General features: G+C 35.8%; 1 protein-coding gene across 4 annotated transcripts in view; it reads right to left on the bottom strand.

The window, feature by feature from the left end:
* Positions 1-81: 81 nt before the first annotated feature.
* Positions 82-24,876, bottom strand: part of CSDE1 (cold shock domain containing E1, RNA-binding) — a 35,576-nt gene continuing 10,781 nt past the window's right edge. Inside the window, exons 3-21 of one of the 4 annotated variants that reach the window (XM_010830752.1) lie at positions 20,812-20,958; positions 18,967-19,165; positions 17,323-17,432; positions 16,832-16,924; positions 16,109-16,206; positions 13,741-13,822; positions 13,315-13,443; positions 13,080-13,205; positions 12,240-12,452; positions 10,521-10,661; positions 10,268-10,432; positions 8,822-8,929; positions 8,068-8,243; positions 7,335-7,447; positions 6,218-6,337; positions 3,485-3,663; positions 2,494-2,657; positions 1,806-1,938; positions 82-1,384 (exon numbers count right to left, since the gene is read on the bottom strand). In XM_010830752.1, the coding sequence (XP_010829054.1) occupies positions 1,337-1,384; positions 1,806-1,938; positions 2,494-2,657; positions 3,485-3,663; positions 6,218-6,337; positions 7,335-7,447; positions 8,068-8,243; positions 8,822-8,929; positions 10,268-10,432; positions 10,521-10,661; positions 12,240-12,452; positions 13,080-13,205; positions 13,315-13,443; positions 13,741-13,822; positions 16,109-16,206; positions 16,832-16,924; positions 17,323-17,432; positions 18,967-19,165; positions 20,812-20,949 (2,535 nt within the window). In that variant the 5' untranslated portion in view covers positions 20,950-20,958 and the 3' untranslated portion in view covers positions 82-1,336. The remainder of the gene's footprint in view (positions 1,385-1,805; positions 1,939-2,493; positions 2,658-3,484; positions 3,664-6,217; positions 6,338-7,334; positions 7,448-8,067; positions 8,244-8,821; positions 8,930-10,267; positions 10,433-10,520; positions 10,662-12,239; positions 12,453-13,079; positions 13,206-13,314; positions 13,444-13,740; positions 13,823-16,108; positions 16,207-16,831; positions 16,925-17,322; positions 17,433-18,966; positions 19,166-20,811; positions 20,959-24,876) is intronic. The other 3 variants (XM_010830753.1, XM_010830754.1, XM_010830755.1) reach the window with 3 other exon arrangements.

Raw genomic sequence — 24,876 nt, 5'->3', positions numbered from 1 at the left:
TGACCCAGGAGTCACGCGGCAGACCGCACCCAGACCCGCCCCTCCCATACAGGACGTTTTAATAATGAAAGCGCTAGGTGCTAGTGTCTCAAAAATCAGTAAAACTTTATTCGCTTCCATTCTTTCGCCATTAACAGAAAACTGGAGAAAGCAAAATGTTATGTGTTTACAAAGATAAATGGCCTCTTTACCCAGAGAAGATCAAAACCTCAAACGACAACGGGGAAGATAAAACACCCTCCCCCACATCCCCTGAGCTGACCCATGTCATCTTAGACAAAGCCTTCAGTCCACTGGCCAGGGACCTTGTATATGGCCAATTCAAGATGAGGGCCAAGTAATCAGACCAATCCGTTCCCGTGATAAAAAGTCGAACAGAAGCTACACCAAGGGTCAAGTGCCTGTTTTTACAGGACACAGGAACCAGGCGGCTACTTATAAAAAAAACAAGATTCATTTCAGGCACAACTTTTTTATTATTTTTTCTTTTGTTTTGTTTTGAAATCAGTAAAAGAAACTGGGTCCTATAAGCTGCAGTGATCTAAGCAGCAGCAAGTTTGTGCATTCGTCTTTTTGTTTTTGTTTAAATACGTTTAAATTATCACACTGCTGGCACACCTCATTTGCATGAAATTCTGCACCATACATACTAATTGTAGTAAAGTTACCCACCCCCCACGCCAGGAAAAAAAAAAAAAAAACTACTCTGGAAGATAATTTTCACTGAAATCTAACCAAACTTCGTTAAGTGGACTGTGACAAGATTATAAATGATATGAAAAATAACATTTTAACATTTGGCCATCAACTTAAGGAAATGGTTTGCCTATACAAATTTTGGTAATTTTTAATATATTCTACCCTCATATGGTCCTCAGAATTAAAGCATAATAAACAGAAAAGGAAAAAGAATGCAACTGAGTGCTAAGGCAGAAATCTTGCCAGAAGTAATGAAGGTAGAGTATATACTAAATATCAAGTGCAGAATTTCATAGGGCCAACAAGTTAACAGTCTATATTTTTCTCTTACACAGGCGAAGTGGATTTTGCAATTACCAGTTGCGTTAAATGCACCAAATAAAGCTCCTAAAATTGATACTATAAGGCGCCACCTTAAGTTTTCCAGGCTGCAACTGTGCATAATTTTAAAATGGTTTTCTTAAATTTATTTATTTTTTTAAACATAACACAAGGAAGGTGTTAAAACTGGTGTAATAGCTCAATAGAATAAGTATTCCAGATTTTGGGAGGGATGAAGAGGGAGATATTCAGAACCCTTCACCAGAATCCCCCCAACTTGATCATAGTGGATTAATGATGTGCTTTGTGGATGTGGTTAGTCAATCACACCAGCTTGACGGATCTTTCTTTCTGCACCAAATCCCTGTGAAGAAATAAAATTGCAGTTAATGACCCAGGTGCGTGACAATCACGGCACATTCACAATCCCAAAATGTAACATGATACATATATCACATATATGTATGTGTGATATTAATATATAATACCAAAGTATTACTCTCTATCACCACCAATTCTTTTGCAGAGGAGGAAATCCTCTTTCCTGATCTATTACCTAAACTATGTTCAAAGTATCAGAACACCAACAAACGTTCCTCTTATTATAAGCAACCACTATGTCAGGGGCTGACCCAATATGTAAGGATCCTAACTGATTATGATAGTGATACTTGAAGCACTTTCGTAAATTAAGCTCTTTGAGCTACACTAAAATAGGACCTCAAGTAGTATGTTGGTTTATCAGTTGCCCCCATTTACCCCCTAAAACTTGTATGCCTTCATACCATTGAGTTATCTGGTCCCCTTGGCTGACGAAGAACCATTAGGCGAGGAGCACTGGCATCATCCAGGGTGATATTCTTCAAGCGATTGACCAGCCTATCAGGTCGTGGAGCTGCAACAGCCTTGGGGCCCTCGCTATAACAAAGTCAAGAGATGAGAATAAGCAACACTTGGTGGGAAGAAAGTAAGTACATGCAGAATGTGTCTTCTACCTAACTATCCAAATGACTCAGTGTTAATGAGGGGGGACTCTTGCCTCACCTAGCCAACTGGCTAGCAAGACAGGACAGACAAGTTGGTTTATCTTTTCATTCCCAACTCCAGGTTTATTACTGTGTAGGAGCTGAAAGAATCATTTGGGTGAGGTTCATCCCTAGACTGGTCCGCAATCAGAAAGACCAGTTCCGCAGACACATAAAACAAGGTACTGGGTATGAAAAAAAACCATAGAAAAGGAAAAATATGAAGAAATATTTCCAGAGACTCTTAGCTCCTCTCATGCTAATGGTGTTATGAAAACAAAACATAGTGCCAGAAATGGTAAACTATAAAATCTAGACAATGAAGAATTTACCACAAAGTGGCAGAAGCAAATTACAAAAAGCAGTGATGGAAAGTCAAGGAACATGATAAAGCAGAGATTGCAAAAGTTAAAAGACAAAGGTTACTAATGAACAACAACAAACTCACCAGACTCGCCAAACATTACAAGCACTGCACTTGCCAGTGCGCTGATTAAGAATCACTGAGAATTCCACCTCATCTCCTGCCTGTAGCTCAATGCCATCCTGAACTTCTTTCACATGGAAAAAGAGCTTCTTGCTATCTCCTACTTCATAGTTAATGAAGCCAAACTGAAAATTTAAAAAGATAGTAGTGTAAAAAAGACACACCATAGGAGGGAAAAGGAAACTCACTTTGAATGAAACACAATGCATGACCCTAATTAGAAGGGGATTTATAAAACATGTCAATGCTGATGCTCCAGTTCAGCTGCCTGGGTCTGCAAAACTTAGGGAAGAAATGTATCTTTGAAATCACTGCCATTCACTCTAGCACAGCCAGAGTAACAAAGGTTATCTTGTGCCTACATATAATGCATGAACCAAGCTTTTGAATTAAGCAAAATCAGAAAAGTTGTTACTTGAACATATGCTTGTTCTGCTCCCTTCCAAAATCAAGCTGGGTTATGGTATTACTAGAAACAGCCATACAAAATGTTATATTCACTGTACTGAAATTTAAAAAAAAAGTCTTCTCTAAGGACTCACAGATTTCCTTGAGATCTTAAGTACCAGGAAAAGTTTTGTTTGCCCAAAGTTTATTTTATGAAAACTTCTATATACATGGTTTCTTTCTTTGTGTGGTCTATAAAAGAAGCTCTGTGCTCAAGAATGAAAAACTGTTAATATGTCTTTCTATTCTGGACGTCTCACTCTGAACTTATTTTCCCCGTTATGTTAGTTATTAGTACTACTTTTACTTTCCTTTTGCTACTATTGCCATTTTTTTCTTTCCATGTGGTTTTTCAGTTTTTAATATGATCTTCAAATCATTGAAAAGGAAGATAAAGTGAAAAAAAAAATTGAATGTCGATGGTTCCTGCTTGGCTGAAAAATTTAAGGCTTTGGTTACCAACTCATAAAAAGATCCAATTGGATCCGGAGGTATTACCACTTACCTGATCTTTCACACACTCCACTGTAGCCCTACGCAGGGGTGTGATGTTGTAGGCCATAGTCTGTGCGTTTTGGCCCAGGACACACAACTGGAACTTGACACTCTCCCCTTTCTGTAGGCAATCCCCTTTGTTGGCCATCCCAACTATGCCAAATGGATAGACTTCACCTTTCATATCCCCTGTAGGGAGAAGCAAGTACAAAGTCTAAAAGCTAATATTTCACAACAGCCCTCTCTGTTGATGGTCCTAATAAATTTCTAAATAATTTGCTAAAAATATTATATTCACTAAGATTTTTAATACCTGAGAAATTCTACTTTAAAGCTTCAATAAAATCCTGAATGCTAAACACTACCATGAAAATAAAGGAAAACTTGTAGCTCATTGTCACTGTACTAGCTAATGAACAGCTTTAAACCAAGTGTATAGGGAAAATGAAAAACTCCAACAACACTATCACTTACCATCTCATTACCTAATTTTAAAGCACTATGGATTGCTCACATGATTCACTGGATTATCTTCTTTCCAAGTGCACAATATGAGCGAGTCAAAAACATTTCTGATCCATACCCAACTGGGCATTAAACAAGCCAAGCACAAGCAAAAGCACAACGTAGACAAATTTTTTGGCATTCCACCTCCTTTCTTTGTTCTGATTGTGGCGCTCTCAAACCTAAGGCACTTTTCTCCTAGATGGACCATCACACTTTTTCTTAATGTCAGATAGTAAATATTTTAATCTTACAGACTCCTATCTCTGTCACAAGTACTCAATTTTGCTGTTGGCAGTGAGAAAGCCAAGACAGTATGTAAATGAACAGCTGTGGTTGTGTTTCAAGAAAATTTTATTAATAAAAACAAGTCATCTTATTTGCTGAGCTTTGCCCTGGAATAAAAAGTTGGCTGAAAGTCAAGGCAGGCTACAGATAAAAACCAGGCCAAAGGGTTCATTCAGCTACCTATCAGTTCACCTGGATAGTGAATTCACCACTTAATCAACAAAAGTAGAAATGAGGGTAAAAATATCAGATGGAAGAAGTAGCTTCAAAATTGGGAATGCATTTAACCATTCTCTTGATGATTACAGAGGCAAGTGAAGATTTTCTTTTCAAACCGAGAGAAACTAAAAACTTTGAGGAAACACTGCCAAATAGAGCAAGTCATACAGAAGTATTAGAGACAACTAGACTAAGTGACGGAGAAGGCAATGGCACCCCACTCCAGTACTCTTGCCTGGAGAATCCCATGGACGGGGGAGCCTGGTGGGCCACCGTCTACGGGGTCGCACAGAGTCGGAAGCAACTTAGTAGCAGCAAAAGACTGTGATATTGGTAGTAACTACCATTTATTAAACACTATACTGATTCATATTTAATCTTTATAGAACCTTTTGAGGTTGAAGATATTATCTTCATTTTAAAAATGAAGAAACTGAGTAAGGAAAGATTTAATTTGTCAGGTTATACAGCTAGCAAGTGAAAGAGCCTGTGTGCAGATCTACGTCTGTCCAATACTGAAACCCCTGGTCTTATATTAAGGTTAGCTGTCTTCTTAAAAGAGCTGTTCTCACCACCAAGTGGGGAAAATGTGATCTGTATAGTCCCAGAAAACTCTAGGCTTGGAGATTTCAAGAAAGTTTCCTTTTCTACAAAACCTTGCTTTTAGACTATATCGAAGTGTTGAAGATTAAGTGGATTAGGGGTTGGGAATGCAAAAAAAGGTAAAAGGGAAAATGAAAGAGAGGAAAAAGGGTATTTTGATGTTATCTCATGAGTTAAAGTTAGCTGCCCACACCCACATGGCCCTTTTAGGGGTTTGATAAACATTATGGCATCATAGTTCAATAATGACTTGCTATAAAGTTAATTCATATTTGGAGATGTGCATATAGGAGGATACTGGTTTCACAGAAAAAAGAAATTCCTAAGAACTCATGTGATAAAAGAACAGGTCCATCAAGGCTAATTTCCTTCTCTCATATGACCTGCTCTTTCCACTTTATGTTCTTCTATGACTCCCAGATGGCACAAGATTTATTCTCTTTTTAAATCAAGCTATCATCTTTTGTTGGCATTTCAAACCCTCTTATCAACCTCATCCTTACAGTAATTCTGCTATATTAATCATCCAGTATTCCCTACTATATTTCCATTGCAAACCTGTTGGTCTTTCTGGTATTGTTTGGAGCAAGCCATTATAGCAGTTCTCAGGGAGTTGTCAAAGAATGGGAAAAAAAAGGCAGAAAAATGAAAAAATAGGGAGCCTTGACCTAGAGACAAGTAGTAGGATCTTCATGGTATCCTGTAAGTAACAGACATAGTAAAATTTTACAGGAAGCAAAAATGTTTATAGAATTGAATACTTACTAGAACATTTTGTCAATACTGATGTAAATAACCAGTGAATAATAGAGGACAAAATTGTATTAAACCCAGCCAATTGTCAATGTCTGATTATCAACCATTAAATGCATATTTTTAGTGTGAGATTTTGTTCTTAGTCTATTATAACTCAGTTAGTAGCTCACATATCAGTCATTTATTCACATAAACCCAGGCTGATCTCATTTCCAAGAAATAAAAAAAAAAAACAGCCAAGCATGGGTAGGAAAATAAAATCACTTCTCCTTAATTCAGTTTTTAAGGACAAATGCAACACCACATTTTTAAATCTTCGACATGCTCATCTGAAGGTAAGGCAAATTTCAAAACATGATAAAGATGTTCTTACCTTCGTCCACAATCTCAATCATTCCTTGGTACTCATTCTGTGTTGGATCAACACTCCTCAAGGGGCGAATGACTTTACCAGAGTAGATGGTGGGATCAGCTTCCTCAGTAATGCCATTCACTACAAAACAAAAGCATGTATACCTTTCTCTCAACAATTATATTGAAATGCTATTCCACAGGATTAAAAATCAAAAAGCAAAAATCATCAGGACAAATGTTAATAGAGGGCTAGCTGGTTGTCTGCTAGTCTTAAAATACTTCTAAGCTCTTATTAAAGATGTTCAAAGAATTAGTAAGTATTCATATTTAAACACGTCTCACCCTCTCACCTTTTCCAGGTGACCAGATGTCACCTTTGTAGTGAGGTATTCCCTGGTCTCTAGAAGTAGTGGCAACCCCAATACTTATATACTTCTCCAACTTATTTTATCTTAATATCTTTCTGAACATACTACATATAGTATTTCACTCATCTTGCTTGCCAATTTGTCTTATTTCTTCATTGCTGTACCCCCAGTATCTAAAACACAGCATACATCTAGGTTATTTGTTCAACTGAATGAACATTCTTAACTCCTATTTCTCTAGAAAAACATTAAGGGAAAGTGTTATTTGGGGAATTGTACTACATAAAACCCAAAAAGGAAGCTGCAAGAAATCAAAGATTCTAAACAGCAACGATTTTCTGAAGTTCCCATTATTTTTCACATTTAAACTCATTCTTATTTAAATAAGTCTTCTAGAGGCATGCCTCCCTCTCTAATCCCATGGAGATTATCTTGGGGTTATTTTTGAAAAAGAGATATAGAATTGACAATAAACTCAAAGCAAATGATCTAAATAATCTAGAACAGTGGTTTTCAAACTTCAGTGTTCATCAGAATTACTTGCAGGATTTGTTAAAACAGGGTACCCATCTCCAAAGTTTCAGTAGGGTTGGGGTCAAAGAACATGTATTTTTAACAAGTGGCTAGGTGATGATGCTGTATCTAGGGATCACACCTAGAGAACACTGACCTAGAACAATAGGGTTTTTGCTCCCTCTCCCACCTTACCCTTCACCCTTTTACCTAAAGAATAGGCCTTTGACTTCATTAGAAGTCACAATTCATTACCTGAGTGTGTTTTGTTCACTTTTTCTGCACTGACTTTGTTGCCTTTTCCTTTGGACAAGCTGTACTCGACCATGTCCCCCAGTTCCAGGCTATCAACATCACCAGAGAACTCACTGCAGGGGAGGGGAAGGAAATGATATTTGAATAAATATTTACCACAAACATCAACGGGAGCAAGCAGCCTTTATTTCTTCTATTGTAATATTCATGATGTGCTTACAAATTGGATACGGTTTTAAGCTCTGACTCATATGATCTTCAAGAATATCCTATGAAGAGGTACCATCATCCCCAGATTCAAGATAATGAAACTAAGATGCTAGGAGGTTATTTTCATTCAATAAAAAGACAATAAAAGTTACATAGCTATTAAGTGGCAGAGCCTGGATTCAAACTGAAACTGTATGGTTCTAAGAGCCCATGCTATGGGCTATGGCTAACCACTATGCTATAATACCAAATCAAATACACAATTCTCTGATAGCAACATATAAAACAGAATTCTTTTACTGAAGTAGACAGGGTCCTATACAATGTTCAAAGCAGATACAGGTCTTCTTATATCTTTTGACCACATGTTTTCTATATAGAGGTAGACAATTAACTTTATATACTGCCAAAATTTTACCAATATGAAATCTGAGATTAAAAACTACATAACCACCCAATATTAATATTTTTGACTCTAAAACCAGAGAATGGAAGCTCCAAGTTCCTAAAAGGCAATCCTTACCTGTAATGGAAAAAGATTTCCTTATCATGATTGGCTGTTTCAATAAATCCAAAATTATCCTTCAAAGTTGCCACATAACCCAAGAGCCTCTTGGAGTTCGAATTACGACCTAAGAGTCGCACACAAGTTGCAATCTGCTGTCCAGGCCTCTGTTTGTCACTAATACTAAATTCAACCTGTGAAAAATAAGGATGTGTGGAAATGACAACACCCCCAGACCTTGCTTTCCACTTAAATAGTCTGTATAAATAATTTGATGGAACAGATTTCCACCAGAACTATTACTTCTATTTCTCATTCCATTTTTCACAAGGATCAAGTTGTTGCTCTCCAGTGTGTATTCCTTACAGATCTCACTTTCTTTAAAGGAAGTCAATTAGAAAACCAGACATTCCCACCAAGTACAATAAAAATTAACCACAATGTAAAAACCTTTGGTATGATTTTACTTTGATGTTTTAACTTTCTTACCAATATTATTTATTTTAAATAAGGTAATTCTTTTGACATATCTAATGCTTAAACACTAACTCTTCAAAAAGCTTTTAACAAAAGCTTGCTAGACCCTATTCTAATTGAATAAACTGCTTTTAAATAGGAAGATGTTCATATATATATTAAACTTGTAAGCACAAAAGAATTGGAGCACAACTTGATAAAATTTAAAGAAACCATGTTTTCAGGATTTAAGATTAAGATGATAACCTTTAACTCTCCCTCCCTCTCCTTTCTCTAGTAAGAAGAATTATCTTGCCTTGTCTCCTATTTGAGGAGAAGTAGATCCTTCCACATCCTTGGCTTGAAAAGCAATAGTCAATTTCACCCCACAATCATCATAAGCAATAATGCCATCCTCAGCCTCCTAGAGAGATACAGACAGAAAACAATGAAAAGAATCAAGAACAACTGAAAAAACAGTATCAGCACAATTACAGTTTCAGCACAATTACAGTTATTACAGAATCCTGAGCCAGAGAACAGGCAGAAATTTCTTACTTAGGGTTCTCTAAAATATTTTTCATATGAATAAAAATATGGTCTTACCTTAACTCAAGGCCAACTCAATCTGCTATCATCTGGTCTTAAAGTCTTATCCTAGTTTTAACAATGAGAGGGAGAACTTGCTGGCAGGTCTATGCTAGTTTTCACAGCCAATCAGAAATCACCTCCCCAAAGAAAAGTCCTATCTTCCTGTTAAACTAATTAGTGCTTTATAAAGAAACCTTGAGACTTTCTCATCTGTACCTCTATTCCGTGAGGAATATCCTTTCCTCATTTATCTCCACCTATTATATGTCAATGTCCTTAGTGAAACTGTCCCAGATGCTGTCAGCTTAAGAATTAATTTTTGACAAAGATCCCTTACCTTTTACAGCAGCATTTAAAATTGTTTGAATTAACCTGTTTCTATACAATTTTTAATCTGTTACCTAAGAGCAAAAATAATCTTATGGATAGCTTCATATTTAGATTCAGTGGGTTTTTTAAAAAATGGGGAATTCCAATGTGTGAATTCAGTCTACCAAAATTTCAAAGTTTTAAATTTCTTGGATGACAAACACTATCATTTCAGATGAGTGGTTCTAAACTGGGAGTGATCAGGAGACATTTGGCAGATTCTGGAGACATGTCTGGCAGTCACAAAGCGGGAGAAAAGATACTGGCCTCTAGTGAGTAAATGAAGAAGGCAATGGCACCCCACTCCAGTACTCTTGCCTGGAAAATCCCATGGACGGAGGAGCCTGGTAGGCTGCAGTCCATGGGGTCGTGAAGAGTCAGATACGACAGAGTGATTTCACTTTTACTTTTCACTTTCATGCATTGGAGAAGGAAATGGCAACCCACTCCAGTGTTCTTGCCTGGAGAATCCCAGGGACAGCAGAGCCCGGTGGGCTGCCGTCTGTGGGGTCGCACAGAATCGGACATGACTGAAGCGACTTAGTAGTAGTAGTGAGTAAAAGCCAGAGAGGGATGCTGCTAAACATCCCCAAACGCAAAGAGCAGCTACCCACCTCCTCCTTCCCAAAGAATTATCCAGCTCAAGATGTTAATATTGCTGAGATTAAAAACTTTGCTTTAGACTGATTCACTGTTCATATTATAGGCGATTCTGAAAGACTAACACTCCATTATTGTGTGAACAGTGGTTTCCTTTAAAGAGAAGAGACAAACTGTAAAAATCATTTTGATTAAAACTTACCTTTTCTTTGCCTTTATTTGGGCTAGTGGTTTTAGGATTCGAAAAAGTGGCCTCTTTTTCTACAGTGCCCAGAAAACGATGATCTGAATGGGAGTGGAACGAAACCGTGCCCTTGGGAAGTTTTTTAATCCTAATAGCATGATTTCTTTGGGCAGAGAGCATATCCTACAAATGATTAAAAAAAAAAAGTAACTTAAAACTGAAAAAGGAAGGACCAAGAAAACCTCTCATACTTTTCTCAAAAACTACTCACAGGAACCACAGTAAACTCTACTTCATCTGCAATATGAAGCTGGTTCCCATCCAGAATTTCACTGAAGTGGAAGAACATACGAGCATCACGATCCACACACTTGATGAAACCAAAACCATCTCTCATGGCAGCAATTACACCCTGAAACCAAAATAATACTGGCTGTGAAGACTGTCAAGACAACATTCAAATTTGGAAGTATCATCACATTAAATGTCAGGAATTAAATATCCAAATCTTGTATCCACATTTAAAAATTTCCATTTAAATACAAATTCACTGATTTCAATAAAATAATCCCTAAGCAACTGAGACTCCCCAGATGCTACTCCTTGGCCAATAAACAGTAGAAAAAGTATTTCTGAAGTAAATGTATGCAGCATATTCCATTTAATTTTCAATTGTCAAAAATATTGTTTTACAAGATGAGGAAACTGAGGTCGAAAGAGGTTAAGCAATTTGCCCAAAGCACATAGTTACTAAGTGGCAAACAATGGATTCCAAATAATGCCCAAGCTTTATGACACTGTAACTTCCAGAAATTAAAAATCTACAGAACAATACTTCAAATACCTCAAAAGTCAACTAAAAGCAACTTTATAATCTCAATTTCAAAAATCTTTTGAGCTTAGGCACAGGAGGATTTAAGATTTAGGTTTGAAAAATATATATAAAGTCCCATCCTCATGGTTTTTTTCCTTCGTATTAAATTATCAGCTCTGTAAAGGCCTTATATCCAGAATAACTGGACATGACAGATACATGAATAGTTACTGAAACACAATTACTATCAACACATCAATGACTTACATATTGCATATTTACATATTACAGAGACGATTACTCTATAATCAGTTTTGAATACAGCCTAAGCTACATTCTGACATTTAATCCTTGCTAAATCCTGATGACAACCAAGCTATTCAACAATGTTCTCCATACTGTAAAGCCAAACACATCTAAGAAACATTTTTTTGCAAACACTGCAAATGTCAAACACTGGGAAATATTACAGATCAGCAGTCCCCAACTTTTTTGGCATCAGGGATCCATTTCACGGAAGACAACTCTTCCAAAGACCTAGAGGTGGGGGGTAGGGAGGGGGTTCAGGCTGTAATGCGAGCAATGGGGAGCAGAGGGCTTGCCTGCTGCTCACTTCCTGCTGTGCAGCCTGGTTCCTAACAGGCTGAGGACCAACCAGTCCACCGCCCTGCTGTAGCTATTAACTGTAAACAGCACCAAATGTATATTACATCTGATAAAACTAATTCATCAAAGCTTAACTTTAAAAATATGTTTGGGCAACACGGGCATCATTTCCAGACATATATTCACTAATAAAAAATTTCAAGTCCTATTATAAAAACAAAACCTACTTTGTGGAGTATTTTATGGAACAATCTGGAAAAGTCTACTTTCTACAATGATGAACTTAAATCAACTCAGTCTTCATATTTAAGGGCCAGAGAAGCACTGACTCTCAAAAGACCTTAGAAATCATCCTCTCCAAATTTCCATTCTAAAACCTTCTCACATATATTTCAAGGTAACCAGTTAGGTGTCAAACCAAGATTGATTCAATGTCTATATTCTTAATCACCTTAATAAGGTAACTACCCAATATTGTCATGCCTCAAAGAATTTTCAATACCATATTACAAACTTACATATAACATTGTCCCACCTACCTTCCACTTTGGATACGCATCTAACACTTACCATCTCTCTGGCTTCATTAGTGAACTGAAATGTATTTGATAGAACTTCTATGTTGGTTGCTCGTTCTAATTTGTCACGACGGTCTGTTGAAATATTAAACCTAACGTGGTCACCTTCCAACAGGGTCACCTTGGATTTTGTATCTTTGTCTCCAAAGGGAAGTTCTTTAGGAATCACAAAATCAACTTTGATGCGTCCTGGCAATGGGTCATTCTGATGAGAAGGAAAAACTATTTTAGCTGGAGATTTCTCATCCTTCCTAGTTCTAAGTCAAACAAGAAGAACACATAGTAAACCCATGTTATTTATAATAGATAACTCCCTAAAGGAAAAAAAGGTGTTGAAAACCTATGTTCAATTTGAAAGCTTTTGTGTTCTGTGGTCACATGACACAACCATGAACTCATGATACTGCAGTTAAGATCCTGCACTCTGATACTGAGAGATTTTATTTAAGGGGAAAAAAAAAAAAAAATCCAATCTCTTATGTTTTACATTTCCTTAACAATGATACCACTGGTCTCATCTTTTCACTCCCCCCAGACCCCTTACATACAAGCCCAACTGGGGCCCAAGCACACAGACATGAATTGTTTTCCCTCCCATCTAACCAGCAATTTTTTTTGGTCCCTTTCTCCATATCACCCAGCTAAAACAAACAAACAATATATTCATGAATGTACCTACCAATGGTTTCCTATTTAAATTCTACACATTAAATACTTAATACTTAAAACAAAATTACATTAATTGAATATAATAAAACTTCTGTATACCACACCATATTACTCTTATTTCTGATGAGGCAAAAGATGACTCTCCTGAAAAAAGACTATTTACCTGGTTTTTACTGGGTACTTTGGGGATGACTTTGGTTACAGTTCCTTCAAAATGTTCAATGCTGATATCCTCAAAAATGACTGTTCCTTGAGGCAACAGTCTGACATCTGTTGCAACTTCTTTACCCTAAACCAGAAAGGCGCATAGGGGGCACACATGTCATTTTAAGTGTTTCATACATTTTAACTACTTACTTTAAAAGAAGGTCAAAGGTCAAGTTATTTAACTATCTTACATTTCGGTCCTTGATTGTGAATTCCACGTCATCTCCAGGCTGTAAGGATTCTAAGTCACCCTTAAATTCACTATAGTGAAAGAATATCTCCTTTACAATATCGCCTCTTTCAATAAAGCCAAACGCCTCCTAGAGGCAAACAAATATGAAAAAAAAGCAGGAATATTATGCACTATTCAGCATATATATTTATGATTACAATTTACAATTAAGAAGCCTTTTAAGTGGCAACATTATTATTTGGTAAAGTCTAATATTAATACCAATGAAATGGCCATTTTAAAGAATATAATTAGTAACCAGATTGCTTTTGAAGTTAATATTTTTTAAAGGAAAGACAAAGAAGAAAACCAAAAGACTTGAGTTTGAAAGACTTAACACAGCCAAAGAAAAAAACTCAAGTTTGTCAAATTTGATGACACTTACTTTCATGGCACAAACTACTCCCTGATAGCGAGCTTGTTTCTTTTTCAACAGCATAATATTACGAGCACTTACAGCACCAGTACTGGAAAAAAAGAATCAGGTGGGGATAGTGGGGAACAAAGAGGGGTGGAAAATGCATTGATCTGGTTAGATACAATGACTTTAGAGAAACAATAGTTTTCTAAGCCCTTAACACTTCTGCATTATCACTAATATAAGATTTCCTAATACACAATCCTTTTCATATAGCTTCACATGCAAAGGACTTTTGCCCAAACTTCCTAGCTTTTGAAACTGGGCACATATATATGTGACCGTTTTCCTTTTGGGCTGTTGAAAATAAGTCCACAAATTGGATGCCATCAGATGGGGAATGCGAAGGTTTTAGAAAGGCCATTACTTGAACAAACACTGAGTAGGAATTATGTACTGCATACAAACATGGGGAAACAGAGATAAGTAAGAGATGGTCCTGTTTACAATGAATACTGAATTTAGTAGCTATCCCATCAATTATACAGCAAAGAAACCTTGAGTAAATGCAGTGATTATAGGAGATATTTGCTATGCTTTAAAAAAAAGCGACATTCACCTCCACTGAAAAGAGAGATGTCATGTTGCTAAACTGTCCCCATCTTTGAGCAGCAGCATGTAAATCTGACAGTGACCCCACTGACTAGCCCACCAGGCTCCTCTGTCCGTGGAATTCTCCAGGCAAGAATATTGGAATGGGTAACCATTCCCTTCTCCAGATCTTCCTAACCCAGGGATCGAACCCAGGTCTCTTGCATTACCAGCAGATTCCTTACCATCTGAGCTACCAGGAAGCCCTTAAAGATGGCACAAACTGTATAAGATGGAAGAGTATTTGTTGGTGTTGTTTTTAAGATCTTCAGACCAAGCTACTGGTCTATTACTTCCCTTAATTCTTCATGGACAAAGTCCTTCATGGACAACTGTCCTTTTTATTTCAGAAACTTAACAGACTAACAGAAGATCCTGGAAAAATCCTATGTGCTTTTGCAACTCACTATAGTGAAAAGGTCTTATTTAGAGCCAGATTTGGGATTGAAATGTCAATTTAAAAGCTGTGTGACTTTAGGCAAGTCACTTTATGAGAACATACCTCACTTTACACATGGAAGACTTAGTTCTGAGGATTAACAACTGTACATAAATATTTAGTACAAGACCTAGCACATTCAAGACTTTATTAGGATTAAATAAAACCCTTTCATTGGCTCCCCATCCACCTCAAGCCCTATTCCCTAGTTTCCTACTTAAGATTAATTTGAGGTCTCAGACTAAAACTACTAATATCCATACCTGTTACTCAATCTGATTTCTTCTAGTCTTACAAGAGGTAAAGCTCAAGGCTAATAATTCTGCACAAACTACTGGAACTTTATTCTGTACTGCCAGTCAAAGTCCATTCCCAGTGGACTGTACTTAAGTGGAATGTACTTAAGAAGTACACTTTCCTTAACTGCTTATGCCAAGGAATTCAACAGCTCTATCTCCTGCCTGTCACTAGCTTGTTCAGATCTATACATACAACTACATATTTAATATCTTCACCCACAGACACCTCAAATTCAAAATGCCAAAATAAGCGTAATTCTTCTCCCACCCTTAATCTTTCTGTTGTACCTCCTAAGTCCAGTTACTGCTATCATTAGCTGTCTAGTAGCCCAAGCAAGAAAAATGGCATTTGGGACTCCTCTTCCCTTAGTTATTAATCAAGTTATTAAACTTGGTCATTTTTTTTTTTCTCTTACGTGATTTGAGTTCTATACCCTACCACCACTGGCCTATCCATATTAGACCCTTATCTTTCATATTAACTCTCAAATCTCTGCCTCTTATCTAGAGGATCCCTACTCTCCAAAAGCCTACCATCCCCACCACTTCCAACAATTGAAACCATACTTCCCCAATTAAAATCCTTCAAAGATTCCTGTTACTACTAATGAATAAACTTCAAACTTCATCCTTCTATGATCCAGTCAATTCAATCAACTCAAACTTTTGGCCATTTTGCCCAAATGCTACTTCCTCTACCCAGAATGTTTTTCTCATTTCCCTAGTGACTCCTCATCTCAAAGTGCGCCTCAAGCACTGCTGTTTGGTAAGACTTTCACTCATCTCCAGTAGAGATCCTTCAAAGTTCTGATCATGTTTTAATTATCCTATTTCTGACACCCTGCATAGTGCTTATCATAGAACTGATGCTCAGATGTTTAGCTGATGAATACCAATTTAAAAGATCATGACAATTATCCAGATTTACAAGTTAGGTTTTGACTCACTTCAAACTTCTTACTTCCAAAAAGAAAAAAATACATTTAAATGGGAGAAAAGAACTTACTGTTTATTGTTATCAATTACAAAGTTTATTTTATCTCCAGTTTCCAGCTGAACATTCCCTTCAACATCTTCAGGGGTGTAAGTCAGATAAAACACTTCCTGTGAATTAACAAGTTATTATTACTATATTGCAGGATGCATGTTCACTGTATAATGTGATTTACTTTGTTAAATACTTCTTAAACTGGCATTTAAAACCAAATCTCTTAAAATTAAATGACTTTTTGACAAGTAAATTAACTTATTCATATAAACACACTTTCCCTCCAAGGTGCTGATGACTTTTGCGAGTCCACAGCTGAGCAGCAATCCAACTTCAAAAAGCTTAAACACGTGGAAGCATTTGCCCAGAGGCTGTAGTTACATTTCAAAAAAACAATTTTTATATAAGGCATTCCAAACAAAAAAGCTGAAGTTAGTGCTTAAAAGGAACCAGAAAAAAGATCCCTTCCCACAACCCCCCCAAAAAGTAAGCAAAAGAAGCATTTTACCTTAATGTTCTAACTAAGGTCACACTTGGGCAAGCTAAGACACTTGGAAGTCCTATGGATTTTTTTTTCTTTTTAAAGTTTTTGATTATGCTGCACTCAAAGCCTCTTTGAAACCAAATTTAAAACTGATTTTTAATCAACTGCAGCTTACGTTTTCTATTTTGAATTTTAAAGTACGCTTATAGATCACATGGTGGATCAGGCAAAGGTTTAAGAAAAATACACAAGTTTACCCCATTACGTTCGTAGCATACACTCCCTGTTGGACTCTGACCCGGGGCAGCTGGAGATTTACTCTCTAAGTTGTGAGGAACAGCGCACACAACCTACCAGTCAAAAAAAAAAAAATTTCCATTGCTAATCATTTCAGGAGCAGCACTGTTCAATATAAACTGAATTTTAATATCCTCTATACTATACATAGGGATGCATTTTAATATGATCCACAGAGGATGTCATGCTGCCAAGTTTCAAACTTACAGTACATCAACTGACTGTAAGTATAGACTTAGGGTTATATGTAAAAACCCAAATGACTCTTGACCAAATTTTTATTTCAGGTCAAGAAATGCCAGTGCTTCTGATACAATTTTAAAATAGTAACTTTTATATACTATAGCTCTCTTGCGTGCAAACTGAGGAGATGGGGTGAATCTTCCTTTTCTAATGTGAAAGATAAGCAAATTCAGGGCCCTAAGAAAATATAAACACCAAAGTCACTAACTTGTCCATTAATTCGTTCTTCAGGGAGGATTTCTTGTTTTATCTTCACCAGTTTAACAGCTATGGGTTTCCCAGTCCGCCGGTCAGATGATACTTCAAATTCAACATCATCTAAAATAAAGAGTGTTATATTTGTTGAACTAATTTTGGTAAAATGGTATCTCACTTTAGAGTTAAACTTAATGCTGCATTTGAGTTTTTTCTCTAAGTGTAGTCCCTGGACCAATGGAAGCAGCAGCAACATCACCTGAAGCACAGCAGACAGGTGAATTCTCAGGGCCCACTCCAGACTTACTCAAAAACAGACTCTGGGCATCAGGTACAGCTATCTATGTTTTAACAAGCCTTGTAGGTAACTTTGATACACACTAATGTTTCAGAACCACTGCTTTAGACTAAGTTAGTAGTATCTCAGTCTTAGTTTTCATGGCACTTACACATACTACAAATACGTAATGATGATGTGATTTGGCAAGCTTCCCCCCACCTTAAAATCCCTCTATACCCTTAGTTACTTCATCTGTAAAATGAGGATTAACCAATATAACACTCTTATACAATATTTGGAATGCCAAATATTCACGTTAACACATTATTGACCAGAGACGTTATCAATACATTTTTAGAAAAAGATAATCAACATCACTGTTCAAAGTCAGCAGATCTTAAAATTTATCACAGGTTCATTACACAAGTTATGACTGTCCTTATCATTCATTTTGCTTTTTGTGCCAACCCTATGTATATTATAAATGCAAGTTTATCACCGTAAAAATTTTTTAAATGACATTGCAAAATTTTGAGTGAAGAATTTTTTGGTGAATTTTACAGATTCTTTATCTGAGAGACGTATATACTAATGGCTCAGAAGATAACAGTTCTTCAAAATATAGTTCAGACAATGTGACTATTAGACCAACAAAAACACAAAAATCCTTAGTGACAGATTCTGATACAGAAAGTGAAAATGAAACTCATGATGCTGGAGAAGCCTTTACAGGTGTGTCAGGTGTTAACTACTGCACACAATAATCCACAAAGTGTTAGTGAAATAACAGAATTAATTTCTGGCCAGTCAAGACAAAAATATCAGACACTGGTTTCTGCAAAAATCCTTGGTCAGTAATGAGTTAACTATTGCTCTTTTTTCTCAAAGATATTTTATAACACACACAGAGACCCTGTAACTTCAGTCCTTTAATAAGCCACATTTTTTCTACACATGAAAGTAATTTCTATGATGTCAGCCAAAATGAATTTCCATATAGTTCAATGGTGACATCGGAAGAGTTATTTTTTTTCAGCTACTACCCAAAGTAGGAACAGGCAAAACAATTAAAACTAACAATATAAAAGTTTTATTTTACTGGCTTAAAACCTAATAGCCAAACAATCATTATTATGGGAGTAACAAAGCTACCAAGTATTTACTTAAAAAATATTCAAAGGTATCTTTTACTCAATAACTCTTTCATCCCTCAAAAAGATCACCACCACAAGTAAAATCAGGATTTTGCTGATTTATATAGACAAACTTCAGTAATTGGTACAATGAAAAGGCCAAAACCATAGCACTGTCAGGCATAAGTTGATATGCAAGAAAAATTTGGGATCAGTTTTATAAAAAGGAGAATCGACAAATTACCTCCTACTTTTAAGTCCTGCAGGTTGCCATTATACTGTGAACAGTGGAAGAAAAGTCTAGCTTGCCGTTCTGAACACTGAATAAATCCATAAGAGGTTAGCAGTTTTTCAATAACCCCAGTCTCACGCAGTGCTGCTGAAGTACCATTGGGGTACCCATTATGTCCATTGTTGTGGAGAAGGTTTGGATCAAAGCTCATCTGTTTTAAAAAGAGAAAGAACTCAATACATACAGATCTGTACATTCTCTCTGTAGCATACTACGTCTGATTAACAAATCACCGAACTTTTAATATGAAAAGGCAAAGAAAATAAAGGTAATACAAGTAAAGGGAAGATTACGTTTTTATTACTGAAATGTTAATTTAGCCAATAAAACATTTCAGAGGAAGTAATTCAAATTATTTTGGGGAACCGTCCCAATTTATGGTAGGATTTTCACTTCCCACAAATCAAATTTCTGGAGTTTAAATATTAAGACAAAGCAACCACATAAGTAAAAGCTGCCTTTAATTAAATTACTAAAACATCATCAGGACAAAGGTAACTAATATTCACAAGATGGAAAACCAAACTACCAAGACATATCATTAAGGAATTTATTTATTTTGAAAGAGAAATAGAAACCTTGATGCTATTTGGTAAGCCATGCATCTTGAAGGCAATTACTTAAGTTAGTAAAAAGAATAAAAGAAACCTTCTAAAAAAAAAAAAGAAACCTTCTATGCAATACTTATTTCAAACTAGAAAATGCATGCATGCTCAGGTCTTTTAATGGAAGACGACTGAACACAGTGATTAGACAAGAGTTTTCTAAGTACTCCAAGACAACAAAAGCTCTTCAATCCTAAAAATAATCAATCACTTCACAGGCACAATTAAAAGAAATCTTTTCATTTGTTTCAGACACTGATGAAATCTCCAAATACTGTCATCTGTTTCTATGATTAGATAAAGCAAAATAAAACACTCTTTAATATAAGAGGGGCTATTTAAATGCAATGTACTGGGACCTATTTAATCATCAGATACTGTCTATCACAGTGTGTATTTCATTTTATTTAAGTGAAGCAGGACACAGGACAAAATCCCTAGGGAAGGTTAGGTCTATCACTGATCTACTATAGCAACATATCCACATCCTTACAACTAGTTTTAGACCTTTTCATTGAAAATTTGACTCATAAGCATTTTTACTTGTCTGATGTTGGGCATTAATAAGAATATTTTTCATTAGGAAAAAGAGACCACTGAAATTATAGAAACATAAACCCAAGTTTCAAGTAGTTAAACACTGTGTGGGACAGCCAAACCATGCAAAACAAAGCCATCACATCTATAGGTGGTTAGTTCCAGTTCTTTCATGGTAGACACTGTTTTGTGCTGGATGTGTTAACTCATTTAATTTTTACAAAAGCCCAGGAGCATGTAATACTGTCCCTATTTTACTAATGATGAAATAGACACTAAGATTAAATGACTTACAAAAGTCAAATGACAGAGGATTCAAAACCATATGCACAATATAGACTCTAAACTAGGGCACGTCAAAGTGAAGTTACCCAGTGATCTGGTTAAAATACAAAATCTGACTCACTGGCAGGGGTTTGAGATTATCTGTTTCTAACAAATTCCCAAGGGGATACCGATGCTTTTGCTTCCTGGACACCCTCTGAGTAGCAAGCCCTAAACTACTAAACTTACCTTTCAAGATTCAAGGTGAAAGAAATGCTTAGGGAAGTTAGAAAGTAAGTTTGCAGGGTATTTCAATCAAACTGAGTGATGCTTCTTAGTCATGCTCTTAACACAAAGAAAAAAAGCTAGGATGACTGCTTCCCTGACTTACAGATCTCTGATACGTGGGGGTCCTCTTTTGTTTTTTAGTCCCAGATGAGGTAGAAGATGAAGATAAAGGTAAAGAAAGTGAAGGAGGGGCTGCAGGAGGGGGATGAGGATCGGATGACACAGTAAAAACGTTCTCCATCTCAAACAGCTGTGATAACATAACACAATGTTTATAACTATCATCAATAAAAATTTAACACATTTGACAGTCAACCTGTGTATCTTTACCTTTACCATTAGGTTACTTCAGCAAAATAGAAATCATTTAACAAGATTTCTATCAACAAAATAAATTATAGCATTAACATTAAAAGGTCAAACCGAAATGCATTTTTAAAGCACTTACTTAATCCCTAATCCACAACATTTATAATTTTTAACATGTTGTAAGGACTCTGGCAGTTGCTACAATGAGACAATTGAGCCCAAAGTCTTCAAAATGTCTCACAACTTCACACAGAATCCAATATTCTCAATCACTTGTCTCCCTAAAGAAGGTTATACACCGGATAATTCAATGGTGTGTAGGAAGAAAGAATCCTAACTAGAATAAATATATTTTGTCAAGAGATAACAATTAGCTTTTTAAATGGTTATTATGTATTTATAGAAAAGGCTTTGCTGAATTGCTTTGTCAGATCATATCACAGATCAAACATAAAGTATTCTGAGGTTGAGTGGAGAGCCTCACCAGAGATTGACAGCGAAGCCCTCCTTTATTTACTTTCAGCATATTAAATTTACACTTCCCTAAGTGCACATACAAATTTAGTTATCTAGTTTAATTAAACTGCCCTCACAAATAGAAAAGGTGTTGAGAAAGATTCCTAGAGAAGAATCTTAGATAGAAGATAATGCTAATAAAGCAAGCAAAGGCAGAGTAGTGGGAGCCAACACTTCTCATTAGTTCTTGTACTTCCACATTATGAAATAAATCACCATTAATGAGATCTGACAAGTCTCAAAAAAACTAAGATCAAGACTGTGATACTTATGCCAGCAATAGTAGTGATAAAACACAAAATCCATACTGTGCCTTAGATATTAATTCATGATAGTATAAAGTTTTTAAATTAAACACTTACAAACTAAGCATCCAGATATGTATTCTGAGTGAGGCTGGAAAGTTTCTGTTAACAGGTAAACTACTTTTATAATACTGCTTATTTTAACTTTGTCCTATTTGTGCCACTGCTTTGTAATGCAAGTATAATCACACAATTTATAAAAATATACACATGTACATTTTCAAATTAATTTGAAAACCACTATTTCACCATGACTTACTTAGATCATGACTTTCAATCTCTGCTTTTCTCATGTTTAGACTATAGTTCTAACCATTCAAGTAAGAATGCAATGATATGATCTGTAATACATAGGCCAGCAAGCTGCAAAAACCACATCTCCACTCCTAGCAATCTAGCTAAACGTAGGAGGTAGTAACTCATTTTTCTCACCCTAAGGGAAAATGAACCCAAATCAGAAGGGATTACAGCTGTCACTCCTTCTAAGACTAAACTGTTCCCCAGGGAGGGCACTGGAATCTAGGCTGTATCACTTGCGTCTCATCGCACTTTTAGATGTGCACATCAAACGGAACTGAAACAGAACGTCTCTTTTCTCCTAGTATCTTAGGTTTTTTTCCTCGACCGTTTATCCAATTTGAGAACTACTTTTTAAAAATGGAAAACCATGTATTTTTCAAGCAACTTTAGATGAGAGTATGTTAACCCTTAATAAAATTCCTAATAGTACACTTAAATTCTTTTTTAAACCACCACCAACAAAACTTTAAAGAAAACACCATTAGACAAAATGGTAGGTCATTTAAAAAAGAAAAAAGCATATAAAACCAAACAATTACATAAAAAAAGAAATTCAATGGAAAAAGCAGGTAGCTCAGCAACAGATGCTTGTTTATAAAAAAATTAAAGACAAAAAAAAGGAGGTGGTGGTGGGAGGAATGAACCAGTATATAAATGTTATTTGGCTTTTTTTAAAAATAGGTGGAAAATTCTATAGTTGCTCAACTCACAGCATACAAAAAGTATATTTCAGATGAACTGAGTTAAATGCCTTAACAAATATTAAATAAAAATGTGTGTACTTATAAAGATTTTGGAAAGGGGACTTTCTAGATTTAAAGTCAAAAGAAACAGGTGCAAGGGAAAGGATCAATGTTCGATTATGTAAAAAGTATAAACTTTTATTCTCAAACCTAAAGAGAACAAAAGCACATGTAAATATGTAAGTGCACCATTAAAGAACTTAAGCAAATCAGGTAAGAATTAAACTACTAGAATATAAGCTTCATGAAAACAGGTACTTTTTATTCAAAGCTAAATCTCCAGTGTTACACAGTGTTTAGCACATAGTAAGCACTCATTTGCTGAACTGTGGAAGACAAATAAATTAGTCTTAAAAGATTATTCATTAAAGACAAAATATATAAGCTTCAATTGTGGCAAGCAAATATTTAGATAAAGCAAATTATTCATTTATCAAACTACCAAAGAAAAGATTTAAAAAATATTGAGGAAGTAGGTTAAGAACACGCTAATATTTTTTCATGGTGGTAAACTGGTGTAATCTTTCTGAAATACAATTTAACCACATGTACCAAAACATGGGGGTGTTTTCCTTAATAATTCTACTGCAGGAAACCCATCCTGAGGAAATGTGAACAAGGCTTTATGCAAAATGTGTTCACTAAAATGTTTTAACAACAAATTTCTAGAAACACTCTAAAGTTTAACAATGGGTCAATAAGTCACAGTAATTTATATAACAACAAAAAATATTTATATGATTTCAACTGGTATTTTAAAAACAAAAAGACCATTAAAATCTACTTTAATACTCACAGACAATAAAATACTTAGAGGGTGTTTTAAGGGCACAGAGGTAAAATTGGTAAATGGGAACAGAATCCAGTACTCCCTTCTCACTCCACCACTCACATTCCTAACCGCTGCTTTATGCACTAAACCATGATGAGCGCCTACAATGTGGCAATGCCGTTCTAGGTTCTACCTGTATAGTAGTGAACACAACAAACAAACATCACCAAGTCCAAGTTTAGACTTTTTCTTCTTGCAACATTTCTTGAATTGTTTCTCCTAACCTAGTCTGCTTGGCTCTCATTAGTTTAGAAAAGGTAGTCCTTTCCCAAGGGGGGAAGGAATCAGATGAACTGGAGACTGCAATGGACACAATTTACACTATTGATATTATGTATAAAATAGATAACTAATGAGAACCTACTGGCACAGAAAACTCTACTCAATGTTCTGTGGTGGCCTAAATGCTAAGGAAATCCAAAAGAGGGGATATTTCTAAATATATAGCTGATTCACTTTGCGATATAACAAATCTAAACATTGTAAAGCAATTATACTCCAATAAAAATTAGAAAACAAACAAAAATAAACCAAGGTCACCTAATCACAGACAACTGGGCTTTAAGCTACAGACAATAATAACGTCCTCGAGCACTCCTTACCACTTCCAGTTTGCCACTGCCCGACTGAAATCAATAAATGTTCAAATAAACTCTTATCAAAAAAACCCCAATCTATTTCACTGTACAACGGTTTTAGAAAATTACTGTTTTCTTAATCTAAACATACCTTCCCTTAACTTCCTCTGCTCCTTTCAGTTTTCTGAACGCAACCGTTTTTCAGACTAACTGCTGTGTTCTGGATATGTTCTAAATAGTTATCCACTGAGGTACATGCCACTACTTCTCTTATTGTACTGTGACCAATAATATAATACAGACAGCGCTGAGTGATTATGTTTCTTGATTCTGTAGACTAAAAAGTTTCAGTAACTTCATATAACTAAGAAAAAAAAAAATCCTCTATATTACTTCTTAATAAATCAGTAAAATCAGGTTTTCTCCTTCTATTTCTTATAACTGATCATTTATTACTAAAGAAAAAACTAACCTAATAGGGTTAGTTACTTCATACAAAAACCCTGGAATGCTTATACATAAATATACACATAACTATTTATTACTAAATCTTGAAATGGAAGGATGACAGAATCTGGCAGCACA

The sequence above is a fragment of the Bison bison genome, unplaced genomic scaffold (genome assembly GCF_000754665.1).
Source record: "Bison bison bison isolate TAMUID 2011002044 unplaced genomic scaffold, Bison_UMD1.0 scf7180017864519, whole genome shotgun sequence".
NCBI lineage: Eukaryota > Metazoa > Chordata > Mammalia > Artiodactyla > Bovidae > Bison > Bison bison.
Note: the sequence above shows the minus strand (reverse complement) of the source record. Positions and strands in the feature narration are given on the sequence as shown.